This window comes from Anomaloglossus baeobatrachus, chromosome 8 (assembly GCF_048569485.1).
Source record: "Anomaloglossus baeobatrachus isolate aAnoBae1 chromosome 8, aAnoBae1.hap1, whole genome shotgun sequence".
Classification (NCBI taxonomy): Eukaryota; Metazoa; Chordata; class Amphibia; order Anura; family Aromobatidae; genus Anomaloglossus; species Anomaloglossus baeobatrachus.
Genome location: NC_134360.1, coordinates 83,884,483 through 83,898,919, shown reverse-complemented (window position 1 = coordinate 83,898,919; position 14,437 = coordinate 83,884,483). Strand labels below are relative to the sequence as shown.

Here is a 14,437-nt window from a genome sequence, read left to right as displayed (position 1 = left end):
CAGTGGAACCTGCCGGTAGTGGGGTCATACATGCGGCGCAGGCAGCATAATAAGCCTGTGTTTTGGCACCCCTGCCTTTTGTGGGCGCCATGCTATTGTTTTCCCTGTGTAACACAATAGGGTATATAGCCAGAATGAACTGTGCTCATACAGTGTAGAGTATATACTATAAACAAATCATGTATCAATACACTACAGCACCATGGGGCTAGCACCAACAGGTGCTGCTTACCACCCGCTTTAAAACGGTTGTGAGGCCACCAGAGACCGTGTCTGGGTCTCCCAGGGTTAATCCCTCTCTGCAGCGTCGGAGGAGCTGACAGGAATGGCTGCGGCGTCCTGACGAGAGGAGGGAGCCGTGGGCGTGGCCGAGAAAGTGCGGGAACTGGTGCCCGCACTGTGCACAGTGAGGGGGGGTGGAGTATGCAAATCATACTCCAGCCCTCAGTGCTGCTCGTTCCGTGCAGCGTCCCGCCCTTCCCCCTGCCTGTCAGGGCTGAGGGCGGGAGAAAGGGAAAACTAGGCCGCAAGTAAGCCGGGGACTCGAGTATAAGCGTGTCCGCCGTAAAAGCGCGGTACACGCCGAAGTCCCCGGCGAACTACAAGTCCCAGCCGCGCCGCAGTTTCCCATGGCAGCGGCGGTTAGCGCGGTAGCCCCTACATATAAACACACTCAGCGACGCTGAGTGTGTAATGGCACATTTAACCCGGTCAGCGCCGCGGCCCGGTGCACTAGCACACCCAGCAAAGCTGAGGTGTTGCCGTGCGCGGTCCCCACAGGGATACAGAGTACCTTCACGTAGCAGGGCCATGTCCCTGAACGGTACCCGGCTCCTATCCAGCAGTCCCCACAGGAGTTGTGGATGAAGCACGGTCTCAGTGCCTGGAGACCGATAAGATCCCACTTCGCCCAGAGCCCTGAGGGGGGATGGGGAAGGAAAGCAGCATGTGGGCTCCAGCCTCCGTACCCGCAATGGATACCTCAACCTTAACAACACCGCCGACAAGAGTGGGGTGAGAAGGGAGCATGCTGTGGGCCCTATATGGGCCCACTTTTCTTCCATCCGACATGGTCAGCAGCTGCTGCTGACCAATCTGTGGAGCTGTGCTGTGCGTGTCTGACCTCCTTCGCACAAAGCAAAAAAACTGAGGAGCCCGTGGGAGCACGGGGGGTGTATAGGCAGAAGGGGAGGGGCTTAACACTTTTAAGTGTAATACTTTGTGCGGCCTCCGGAGGCATAGCCTATACACCCAATTGTCTGGGTCTCCCAATAGAGCGACAAAGAAAATATACTTTGAAGATCCAGCCGGGGACCATAGCCAGAGACCAGACTAGCCTGGCTCCACCTCTGGCCAGCTCTTCCAAGTACTGTTAGAGGTGATTGACAAGTCTCTCCCTGTGTACATGTGAAATGGGAAGCATGAATTGTCTGACAGGTCCCTTTAAGCAGAATCTACAGATATGCTCCTATTATGTGCAGACCAACTGCTTTTCTGTACAAATCTGTAAACATTATACCATCCAGCAACATGCAGAGTATCACAAGTGTCTTGAACTGCATATTACAGAGGGGAAACAAAGTATTTAGTCAGCCACCAATTTTGCAAGTTCCCCCACTTAAAGATGAGAGAGGCCTGTAATTGACATCATAGGTAGACCACAACTATGAGAGACAAAATGGGAAAACAAATCCAGAAAAATCACCTTGTCTGATTTGGTAAGATTTTTTTTTTGCAAATTATGGTTAAAAGTAAGTATTTAGTCATCTAAAAACATGCAAGATTTCTGGCTCTCACAGACCTGTAACTTCTTCTTTAGGAGGCTCCTCTGTCCTCCACTCATTACCTGTAGTAATGGCACCTATTTGAACTTATCAGTATAAAAGACACCTGTCCACAAACTCAAACAGAACCACACATGGACCTAGTGAATGATCTGCATAGAGCTGGGACCACTGTAATAAAGGCCACCATCAGTAACACTACGCCGCTAGGGACTCAGATCCTACAGTACCAGACATGTTCCCCTGCTTAAGCCAGTACATGTTCAGGCCCATCTGAAGTTTGATAGAAAGCATTTGGATTATCCAGAAGAGTATTGGGAGAATATCATATTGTCTGATGAGACCAAAGTAAAACGGTGTTTGGTAGAAACACAATTTGTCGTGTTTGGAGGAGACACAATGCTGAGTGGCAGCCAAAGAACACCATACCTACTGTGAAGCATGGGGGTGGCAACCTCATCTCTGGGGCGGTTTCTCTGCAAAGGGACCAGGACGACTGATCCATGTACATGAAAGAATGAATGGAGCCATGTATCGTGAGATTTTGAGTGCAAACCTACTTCCATCAACAAGGGCATTGAAGATGAAACGTGGCTGGGTCTTTCAGTATGATAATGATCCCAAGCACACCGCCAGGGACATGAAGGAGTGGCTTCGTAAGAAGCATATGAAGGTCCTGGAGTGGCCTAGCCAGTCCAGATCTCAACCCCATAGAAAACCTTTGGATGGAGTTGAAAGTTCGTGTTGCCCAGCGACAGGCCCAAAACATCACTGCACTAGAAGAGATCTGCATGGAGGAGTGGGCCAACATACCAACATTGTGTGCCAACCTTATGAAGACTTACAGAAAATGTTTGACCTCTGTCATTCCCAACAAAGGATATAGAACAAAATATTGAGATGAACTTTTGTTATTGATCAAATACTTATTTTTCCACCATAATTTGCAAAAAAAAAAAAAAATAAATAAATAAAAATCTTGCCAAATCAGACGCGGTGATTTTCTGGATTTGTTTTCTCATTTTGTCTCTTAGTTGTGGTCTACCTGTGATGTCACTTACAGGACTCTCTTATTTTAAGTGGGAGAACATGCACAATTGGTGGCTGAATGAATACTTTTTCCACCCACTGTATGTCTCCTTTGGAAATAGTTTCCCTCTTTTTCATACCTGCAGCAGGAGGCGTTTAGGTTTTGGGCCACGTTTTCTGCACCCAGACGCTCGCTCTTTTTCTTCCCTATAAAAACCAAACACATTATTTTAAAATTATATAATTCATCTTATATCTTACAGGTGTTTTGCAAATATTTTTACAAAGTTTAACGTTTGTACCACTGAGTAGATTGGAGTAAAGATTTTCCTTATTTTCTCTCTAAACCCAACATATTGCAATATGTACAAATACTCTATGTCTGACAGATGTCTTGACTATGGGGATCCACTGGGCACCAGTCACATATAGACTCCTGTGTTAAAAAAAACACCACTATAAAGTTCATGCATACTTTTTACTGGATGGCGGTGATGGACTCCACCATTTCGCTCCTATGTTAATAAGTATGGTTAACATATAGTATACATTTTCTAATGTATACTATATCTTTTAAAGATGATTTAAAAGAATCTGTATTGCTAATGCTAGATGCGTCATTGAAAATTCTCACTTTTCTTCATATGCCAGAACAAGTCGTGGGTCCAAAATGTGTTCTTCTGGTTCCCAGGTGCTGTATCTAAAAGAACAAAAAGAAAAGCAATCAAAACAATGTAGTACTAGAAGATTATTAAAAGGAAACAATAGGTATTAAGAAAACAGTGTAAACAACTATGGAAGGCAGATGGCATATTGCGATAGAAGGAAATACTAATTTAGATTTGCTAAAAACAAAATTCCAAAATATATATAATATATATATATATATATATATATATATATATATATATATATATATATATATATATATATATATATATATATATATATATATATATATATATATATATATATATATATATATGTGACAGTTATTGTACAAACTAATTATCAAATCCATCATCTGTAAGGGTGCTTTCATACTGTGTTTTGTCCTTTTGTCCTCTGTTCAGAGATCTTGTAGGGATTTACAAAAATCCACCACAAAACAAGATTTGGACGCATGTGCCAATGGAGCCATTAACTATAATGGTGTAGTAGATGGAGTCACCATGTGTTCTGTCGTGCACCTTTTACAGGTTTATATGCCCACTAGAGGCGGACACCCAGACAGCAACAGATCATCTGATGTAAACAGGGAATGTGCTGCCGATAACACGATGCTTTGCGAGGCTGAACATCCTGTTCCCATCAGTTTTCATTGGCCTGTGTAAACAATCAAGTTAACGAGCAACAATTGACTGTATACAAGTCAATCAGCACTTGTCAACAAGCAGAGACTGGATCATCTAAATCAGGGTTCCCCAACTCCAGTCCTCGAGGGCCGCCAACAGTGCATGTTTTCAGGATTTCCTTAGCATTGCATGGGTGTTGGAATCATCAACTGTGCAGGTGATTAAATTATCACATGTGCAATACTAAGGAAATCCTGAAAACATGCACTTGTGGCAGCCCTCGAGGTCTGGAATTGGGGACCCATGATCTAAATGGACTAATAGACTAAACAATCTTAAAACATGCCAGATTAGAGTCCCTCATGCTGTTTGATAAAGTGGGTGTATCTTCAGACAGTCAAACCTAAAGGCCCAGTCACACACAACGACTTACCAGCGATCCCGAAACCGATGCGACCTGATAGGGATCGCTGGTAAGTCACTGGTGAGATGTCACACAGTCAGACCTTACCAACGATGCAGGAACAATACAGGTTGCAGTAGCGACCTGTATAACGATCTCAGCAGTCACTGTGACCCTGTCACACAGTGTCAGACACAGTGATGCTTCCTGCCCAGCAGGACATCGCCTTTGAAGAAAATGGCCTGGACCATTCGGCAACGACTAGAGATCTCACAGCAGGGGCCTGATCGCTGGTAGGTGTCACACATAACGAGATCGCTAACGGGATCGCTACTGCGTCACAGAAACCGTGACTCAGCTGCGATCTAGTTATGTGTGCGGTACCTTAAGTGTATACCATCTAGTAACGGGCTTATTTTGTGCCAGAAATGTGCACAAATGCTGTACTAAAAGTCATAGCCTTTCTTGTGAAGCTACAATTACACCATGAGAAACCTTGCCCCTTTTTCACATCAGCGGTATTCTGCCGCAATGCCGGATCCGGCACAAATGTGTTTCACTTCAATGCATTTCCTATGAACTCGCGGCAAGTTCCGGTCACATGCGGTTGTAAATGATGCACGCAACCGCATTTGACCGGAAGTTGCTGCGAGTCCATAGGAAATGCATTGAAGTGAAACACATTTGTGCCAGATCAGGCATTGCGGCAGAATACTGCTGATGTGAAGCCTGCCTAAAGGAGATTCAAAGAGTGCCTAAAAGCTTTTAAGAGAATCTGTGAGCAGCTTTTTGCTATGTAATCTGCAAGCTGCAAGGGTTAAACACAGAGCCTTCAGGTATGCCTGTTTTGTCAAGGTCCCTTGTTCATTTTCTATATTTGTTTAAGCATTAGGATTTCCCACTGCTCAGACTATGTCACATGCATGGTAGTCCGGCATCCCCCTGCTAGAACTGACAAATCATTGTCAGTGTATAATCTCTATAGAGAGCCCTGGTGTGGGCGGGGCCAGCTCCCAGCTCAGCTACATGGCTACATTCTAAAATTCTGATTGTGTCAGAACGGCTGCAGCCAGTAATCCAAGTGATGCATCACTAGATTCAGGATCTCTTTGCCTACATCATGCAGTTATTAGATGAGGTAGAAAAAAAACCTGATGACAGATTCCCATTAAATTAAACCTGTTCCGTCCTTTGTGCCCTCCAAGCCAGCAGCATTCACATTTCAAAATTCCCTTCCTAACCAGCCCTGTATAACATCATTCTGTAAAAATCAATGTGTGTTAAAAAAAAATAAAAAAAAAATAATTTATTACCTCCATTTTTCATATGCAAATTATGGCCTTGACTGATCGGCCCTCTTTTCATGTTATCACGTTCCTGTGGGCGTGATAATTTCCATGAGCTGACATCATTGCAGCAGTGTCAGTGTGCCTCTCCAGCCGGATGTACGCTTCCCAGCTTCAGAGGGGCACACAGCGCGCATGATCAGAAGAACAGCTTCTGCACTATCAATCATGCGCACTGCACCTTTTTGAAGCCGGGATGTGTACACCTGGCTTGAGAGGAGCACGGACGCTGCCAAAATGAGCCATGCGCATAGTCAAGATTACCAGTAGCTGCGGTACGCCAGCCTGTGGAAATCAGGTTATCAACATGGACAGAAGGTCAACTAGTCTGGGCAGATCAAAGTGCGCCTGTGCAGGACCTCAATGCCGGCAAGTGATGTAGGACGCGTCATGCACACGGACCCCAGAAGGAGGACGACTGCGATCGCCGCAGAGAGGAAGAGTTGGACCGGAGAGCAGCGACACCCATAGGACCGGACGGACCCCCCCCCCCCCCTAGGTGAGTATTATAAAAGTGTGTTGTATGTTCTACAGCGCGGCCTGGGCTCTTATATACAGTATTCTGGAATGCTTTATATAAGGGCTCACTGGTGGTGGTTGCAGCTTATAGGGGACAAATCTGGTGACAGGATCCCGATGAATAATAAAATGCTGTGATAAAAGCAGCTAGTAACAGAATAGTGTGATCCGCAGATCTACCAGTGCCACAATCATTACTAGAATCCGGACGGACCTCATATACAGAACTGCTGATTAAATATTTCACTGGTAGTTTGGATTCATCAAAAACAGATACGCTACAGCCGTTATAGTCACATTGTCAGTGTGAACAGATGTTCAGTGTCAGATGTTGCTGAGAGCATTTTTTGGAAATATAAGTTAATGGGTGTTTAAACTCTTCCCTATTTCTTAGATCTCTGCTTGCTGTCAATTAATGCACAAATAGTCTTACAAACCTTCACGGATGATCTCCACCTGACAAAAGCCTTGTCACAAGAGACCGCTCTAAAACACCACTTGCCTGGCACATCTGAGCTAGTCTGACATTGCCACAAGCTGTATTCGCTTTATGCATGTAAACTAAAACCTTTACTGATAAAGTAAGCAACGGAAAGCGCTCCCCATAGACCACAATGGAGACAATAGTGCGTACGTCCTAACATAAGCTAATACTTATTGGAAGTGCATACTAAGCTGGGCATGACAGCTGCATGAACGCTTCAGTCCTTACGAAGAAGACATTGGATATCTCAATTGAAAGCTATGGATGCATCGCGGCACTAAACTCCGAAAGCAGCATGACAGCTTTAGGATGGATTCTGTTACAAACCACAGCACATGATAGGACATAGGGCTGAAAAGTAAGATCAATGGTACAAATGTAGCAATTAGGCTTCATTAGCCAAATTAATAACGGGTCTGTAATTATGCAATGCATCTTTATGTAAGCGAGATGTGGCACTTGGGTAGTCTCGGGGTTACGTGGTGCACACCTTTCCTCGGCTATTCTTGCGCACACTGCAGCACAGGCTGAAGTAAACAAGTGAACATATGACTCACGCGTCACTCTCCGCTCCCTCCTCCTCCTCCTCCTCCCCCTCCTCCTCCTCCTCCTCCTCCTCCTCCTCCTCCTCGAGTTCTCACTCCCCCTCGCAGATTAGAGGTGATAAACAAGACGTATTCAATAGGCAGTCCTTATCTGAGAGCGGGCAGTGCCATGGCAGGAGCCCACAGACACACACATAATAGCCGGAGCCATAATCTACATTATAATGCATAGATTGTTTATGCAAATATTGTTTTTCAAATAATGGCTCAAATTATCAACCCTTCAACATCCAATATTGCCATAATTTCATCTAAATAAATATGAGAAAAATACACAAATGCAACTTTAGTTTTTTTTAACACAGCTCATGGGAAAAATGCATTTTTTTCCTCCTTTTGATCCATTTTTCTATAGACAAAAATACAAAAAATGTGATGTGAACATTTTGTCACGTTATATAATATTAAAATAAAGGAGGATTTTCTTTTAATTCCATAAGTTCATACAGGGCATGTAATGTGATAAGATATGACTAGCACCCAGGTGGAGCACGCAGCGCGCTCAGTTATATCCCCCATCTCCAGCCACATGCAGGTTCACAGGGCGGGAAATTCAAAGAGGCTACAGAATAACCAACGTGGCTCCACAATATCAGGCATGGCAGGCTTTACTACGAGAACAGCTTGTGTTTATAGGATACCAGCATAGGAAAATCTGTTACGTCTATTCTCCCTACAGTTAGAATATGATATTCATGCACTGGCGTCATCCTCCCTTCCTGCCGGAGAGGAAAATGGTTCAGGGGGTTGAATAAATAATTCAATCAACTTGATTCTCAATGCAGCAAGGAATTTGTCTTGTAAGGTTCACAAACAGGACAGTAATGTGTGTGTGTGTGTGTGTGTGTGTGTGTGTGTGTGTGTGTGTGTGTGTGTGTGTGTGTGTGTGTGTGTGTGTGCGCGCTTTGGAAGGGGTTTATTTTGTTAACTGGGAGAGGGAGGTGAATAAAAAAACTGGCACAGTGGTCAAGAGAGTAAAAGGTTGGCTGCTTATCCTAACAGAATGTATAATAAATATATATGTATATATTTAATTTTTTTAAAATGTAAAATATTTATTTATATTTTTTTTACAAAAAAACACATCTGTATACATATTTAAAAACAATTAAAACAAGAAAAATTAAACAAGGACCACTCAAAAATTGGAGACTATTAAAGGGAATCTGTCATCATTAAAGGGAGTCCTTCATTTCAGAGCAGCATAGTGTAGAGACAGAGACCCGATTCCAGCGATGTGTCACTTACTAAGCTGATGCTGTTGGGCTAGTTTCACACATCCGGCTTTTCGCTGGTTTGCTGCATTCGGCGCACCTCAGTACAGGGTATACAGTACAATGGCAGCGCGACAAGCGCCGGTCACGTGCCATCTTGTGACCGCAGCATGTGACCCGGAAGTTGCGGTGCTGCCATTGTACTGTATACACTGTACTGGAGTGTGCCAAATCCTGCAAACCAGCGAAAAGCCGGATGTGTGAAACCGGCCTTATTTTGATAAAAGCAATGTTTTCTTTGCTGCAGATCTAGCAGTTATACAGAGCTCATGAATATGCTGGACTACCTGACAGCATGCTAAGTAGTCCTGTAGTGATAATCTACTGCTAATAAACCTAAACAGCTCAGTAAGTGACACATCACTGGAATCAGGGTCTCTGGCTCTACATTATACTGCTCTCAGATTAGGTGGCAAAAACCTGGTGGCAGATTTTCTTTAGATGTCAAGTGAGACATTTAATAAACAATAGGCGCAAAAGTCAACTTTTCGGCTTAGGAAAGGCTCTGTGGAGCCAAAATGTTGCCAGTTTCATTTATGGCTTATCGTATGTTTCACTGGACATTTGATAGTTTTCCACTTTTGAGTGCCTCTTGATTTTTATATTACCAGTTTTTTGGGCTACAAAAAATGGGCAGGCACCTATTAATGCTGAAGCTGGTTCTGCATTGTTTAGGTTTCTATAAATATTTATACATACGAATGTTACGCCACATGTACTAACATTTTACACAAACATATTCTACATAAAATCACAAACAATATTTCAAGATGTAAACAAGAGGGGGCTTCTTACTTGGGCGGCCAGCCTTTCCACTTCACTAGATATTCCACTTTACCCTTAAAAGATAAACAGTGACATAACATAAGCAGCGAGAACAGAAACCATGTTTCAATATTGTAACTGACACATCCATTATTTTTGGACTTTGTTCTCAAAAAGTATTAAGTGAAAATGAAAACTTTCAGCCTGTCGGACAGCCATTGCCTACTCATCCCTCTGTAAATATGACTCATATTTTCATTGAACGCGTAATTGACATGCAGAGCTCCATCGTGTTCCCTACTTGTGGCTTCCGAAGCAAAGGGCTATGTAATACAAACATTTGTAGCGTGAGTCATCTCCATGAGTCACTGTGTAGTCACCTATAGATGCATTAGTGAGTCACCTGTAGAGTAACAGCGAAATAATGCTTGCTCTATTCCCATTGTCAGAAGTGTTCCTTTATTTTTTAAATTAACAAGGTGTATAAAGAACTGTAGATTATATAAATGATATACAGCCATAAATAATGGAGAAGTATAAAATCATTTACAATGGTAAGCTAGTGAGGTTACAGACAGCTCAGAGGCACACGGACAGTACAAAATGTTCCTGTGATGACAGATCAGCCAGTGTAGGGGGAACAGCAACATGGATTAGAAGACGATGCCAAAATCTGGGGGGAAGGTGACAGAATGTATGGGGAGAAGATCACCCCGTGCACATTCTAAGAGTAGCTGGTAAGAAACTGCTTCATGCAAAGTATCTGCCCACCTGTAGAGGTGTCAAGGCTGTAGAGACAAGATAGGCAAGTTCTGCACCCTGCAGGTCACCCTGTCAGGAAGATGGGCACCATGCCCCGCAATGAGCCGGCAGTCAGGGGGCAGTATGCCCTGAAGTGAGCTGGTAATAGGGGCACTATGCCCTGAAGTGAGCTGGTAATAGGGGCACTATGCCCTGAAGTGAGCTGGTAATAGGGGCACTATGCCCTGAAGTGAGCTGGTAATAGGGGCACTATGCCCTGAAGTGAGCTGGTAATAGGGGCACTATGCCCTGAAGTGAGCTGGTAATAGGGGCACTATGCTCTGCAGTGAGCTGGTAATAGGGGCACTATGCTCTGCAGTGAGCTGGTAATCAGGGGCTCTATGCCCTGAAGTTAGGGGGCTCTTTGCCCTGAAGTTAGGGGGCACTATGTTCTGCAGTGAGGCAGCATACAGGGGGCACTATGCCCTGCAATGAGGCACTATGCGCTGCAGTGAGATGGCATACAGGGGGCACTATGCCCTGCAGTGAGGCAGCATACAGGGGGCACTATGTTCTGCAGTGAGGCAGCATACAGGGGGCACTATGCCCTGCAATGAGGCAGCATACAGGGGGCACTATGCCCTGCAATGAGGCAGCATACAGGGGGCACTATGCCCTGCAATGAGGCACTATGCGCTGCAGTGAGATGGCATACAGGGGGCACTATGCCCTGCAGTGAGGCAGCATACAGGGGGCACTATGCCCTGCAATGAGGCAGCATACAGGGGGCACTATGCCCTGCAATGAGGCAGCATACAGGGGGCACTATGCCCTGCAATGAGGCAGCATACAGGGGGCACTATGCCCTGCAATGAGGCAGCATACAGGGGGCACTATGCCCTGCAATGAGGCACTATGCGCTGCAGTGAGGTGGCATACAGGGGGCACTATGCCCTACAGTGAGGCAGCATACAGGGGGCATTATGCCCTGCATGAGGCATTATGCCGTGCAGTGAGGTGGCATACAGGGGGCACTATGCCCTACAGTGAGGCAGCATACAGGGGGCATTATGCCCTGCATGAGGCATTATGCCGTGCAGTGAGGTGGCATACAGGGGCCACCGTGCCCTGCAGTCGGGCAGTAATCCGGGGCACTACGCCCTGCAGTCACTCACCTTCCGGATTCTCTTCTTGCGGATGCTCTCCACCGCAAACACCTGCTCCCCGATGGCGGACAGCTCCATGCCAGTCTCCGGCGTGGTCTCCCGGTGCCAGGTGCTCTCCAGTCCTCTAGTGCACGGACCCGCTGGTGCAGCCGGAGCTCTGTGTTGCAGAGATGACACACCCCCCTCTGCAATGCCCGGGTGCCAAGCGTGCCGAGCCCCAGCAGCGAGCTCCGAGCCACCCGGCTGTACTGCGGGGGACCCTGGTAGCGGGCACGGGATGCCCACGCCCCTTTTATTTGGCGCTTCACCGTGCCCTCTGCCGCAGTCCGTACAGTCCCGCCAGTGTGCGGGCAGCGTCTACTTCCCGCAAGTTTCCAACTCCTCCCGGCAGCGCTTCTCCTCCGGAGCCTGCAGCAGGAGCCGCCAGATGTGTCCGCGCTGCAGGGGCTGTGCGTAGGTCCGGGCAGGATGTGGCGCCGCTCCGGGCTGCACCTGCACCGACACCTCCGCTTCTCCTCTTCACATTACAACCTGCGCAACGTTTTCAGGGAGCGCGCAGCATCTTCTCGGGAACTCCACTCACCACAGGGACAAGGAGGCTGCGGTGACGTCAGCCGGCCACGTGACCGCGCTCCGGGGGAGGGGCCTAGTAAATGATATCTGCGGAGACACAGAAGGAGCTGGGAATGATGGGGCTGAAGCCGCGAAGAAACCAGCGAATTCTGGAAAGTTCTGATGAGCCAGGAGCCATGTGTGAGAGGGCCAGCTCTGCTCCGGCACAGCCTGCTGAGGGGGAACCACAAGGCTCAGAAATCATTCTAACCAGCCAGAAGGGAGAACTGACGGCAATGGCCAGTGACCAATCATGGCTAAACTCTTCTTTTTTGGGAAACCCTTTATAAAAAAAAAGATAGAATGGAGGACAGTATATATCAAACGGGGAGAGTACACAGAAAAGAGCACACATACATGGTGAGAGTATATACAGGCTCGGACTGGCCGACAGGACAGCCGGAGAATCCCCTGGGGGGCCTCTTTGCAGTGATATGTCACTTACCCCCAAACATAATCAGTAATTGGCACAATGCATTTGGTTCACAAGGTACAGATACCGGAAGCATCTCATCACTCGTTTACAAACTACACAGAATATTATTATATAGAAGCATAGGTAAAGGAAAAGTGCTGAAACTGAGTGGGAACAGCATGAGGAAGATGCCTGGATGCATTTCTGACTCACACTTGGTTTCTGGAAATAATGTTGTCAGAGTATTACGTGGATTAAAGCAGGAATATTGCACTTACTGAGCTTCCCCTCACACTACTGGGTCCACTCATGAATATTCATTCCTCCACCGACCCTTTGTGACCGCGTGTGTGACTGGCTGCAGTCAGACTACCGGCGTCTGAGGTTGCTTGCCCTCACAGTAGCTGTCTGGGGCAGGACGTGGAGTGTAAAAATAAATAATTTGAAAAAAATGACGTAGGGTCCTCCCGTATCTTGATACCCAGTGCAGAAAAGGTAGACAGCTACAGGTTGCAGCCCCCAGCCATGCACGTTATCTTTGCTATGTATCAAAGTACGAGGGACCCCATGCGGCTTTTTTTTTTTTTTTAATTATTTAAATATATCATTTTAAAAAACAGTATGCAGTACCCTCCTAATGTTGATACCCATCCAAGATAAAATGTACAGCTTGGAGCTGATATTCTAAGGCTGGGGAGACCCATGGTTATTGGGCCCTCCCTGGCCTAAAAATAGCAGCCTGCAACCGCCCCGGATTATTTTATTTTTTTTATTATATAAAATAAAGGATTTTTGTGTTTATGTGTTTATTTTCTTTTATTTACAGAGTTAGTACTGGCGTGGGAAATCTCATAGATCCATCCCCATTCCTAGCCTTGTAGTTTATGACAGCTGTCATTTTTTGACAAATCAATTTTTTGACAAATCACAGCTGTCATTAACGCCTTATATTACCGCGATTGCCACCGCACCAGGGCAATCGAGATGAGCCAGGTAAAATGCTGGAATTGTTGCATCTAATGGATGTCACAATTGTAGAGTGGTTATTAGCTGTTGTCTTTATGCTGGGGAGGGCCCAATTCTTATGGGCCTCCCGAGCCTTAAAATACCAGCTCCCAGCTGTCACCTTTATCTTGGCTGGGTATCAAAATTGGGGGGGGGACCGCTGTCATGGGGTGGCAAGGGATAACGGGATCGGGGCTCCTCAACTGGCCCTCAGGCTAGGGGGGCCCTAGCTGTCCCTGATCCCAGAGATTCATCTGATGGTGGCAATGTCGGGGCCGCCTTCCAGACAGGAGTGTGTAAGCACCAACAGTGATAGAGAAACAGGGGTAACCAAAACTATCACATAGCACGCTCACACAATAATCAGACAACAAGTGATAAGGAGGAAAACTAAAGCAGGGAGGAAATAACCAGACAGGAGGAATTCCACTGCACACCAAACAACACTCAGTAAATCACCAGACTGGAAAACAACAGCATGTGGACAGGTTTAGCAGAAAGCTATAGTCGGCACAGAAAGACAAATTCCTCCATATTCTCCCTTTTTCCTCCAAAAGAAAGGATGGTCATTATGGCCAAATAGTTAACTTTTAGTTTCGTCAGAGCACAGGACATATCTCCAAAAATGAAGCTCTTTCTTCCTGTGTACATTTGCAAAAATTATTCTGGCTTTTTTATGTTCCTTTTGGAGTAATGGCTTCTTCCTGGCAGAGTGGCCTTTCAGCCCATGTTGCTAGAGTACTTGTTTCTGTGGATAATGACACAATCTTACCAGCTTCCGTCAGCATCTTCACAAGGTCTTTTGCTTTTGTCCTTGGTTTGATATCCTCATGTCTGACCAAAGCACGTTCATCTCTGGTACACAGAACCAGTCTCCTTCCTGAGCAGTATGATGGCTGGACATTCCCATCTTGTTTGTACTTGCATATAATTGTTTGTACAGATGAACGAGGCACCTTCAGGTATCTGGAAATTGCACCCAAGGATGAACCAG

General features: G+C 45.9%; 1 protein-coding gene across 1 annotated transcript in view; it reads right to left on the bottom strand.

Moving 5' to 3' along the window:
* The window catches only part of CBX7 (chromobox 7), a 28,143-nt gene extending 16,124 nt beyond the window's left edge, over positions 1 to 12,019 (bottom strand). The window contains exons 1-4 of the mRNA XM_075321855.1: positions 11,421 to 12,019; positions 9,535 to 9,578; positions 3,448 to 3,513; positions 2,954 to 3,020 (exon numbers count right to left, since the gene is read on the bottom strand). Of these exons, the coding sequence (XP_075177970.1) occupies positions 2,954 to 3,020; positions 3,448 to 3,513; positions 9,535 to 9,578; positions 11,421 to 11,489 (246 nt within the window). The 5' untranslated portion in view covers positions 11,490 to 12,019. The remainder of the gene's footprint in view (positions 1 to 2,953; positions 3,021 to 3,447; positions 3,514 to 9,534; positions 9,579 to 11,420) is intronic.
* Between the last annotated feature and the right edge of the window lie 2,418 nt (positions 12,020 to 14,437).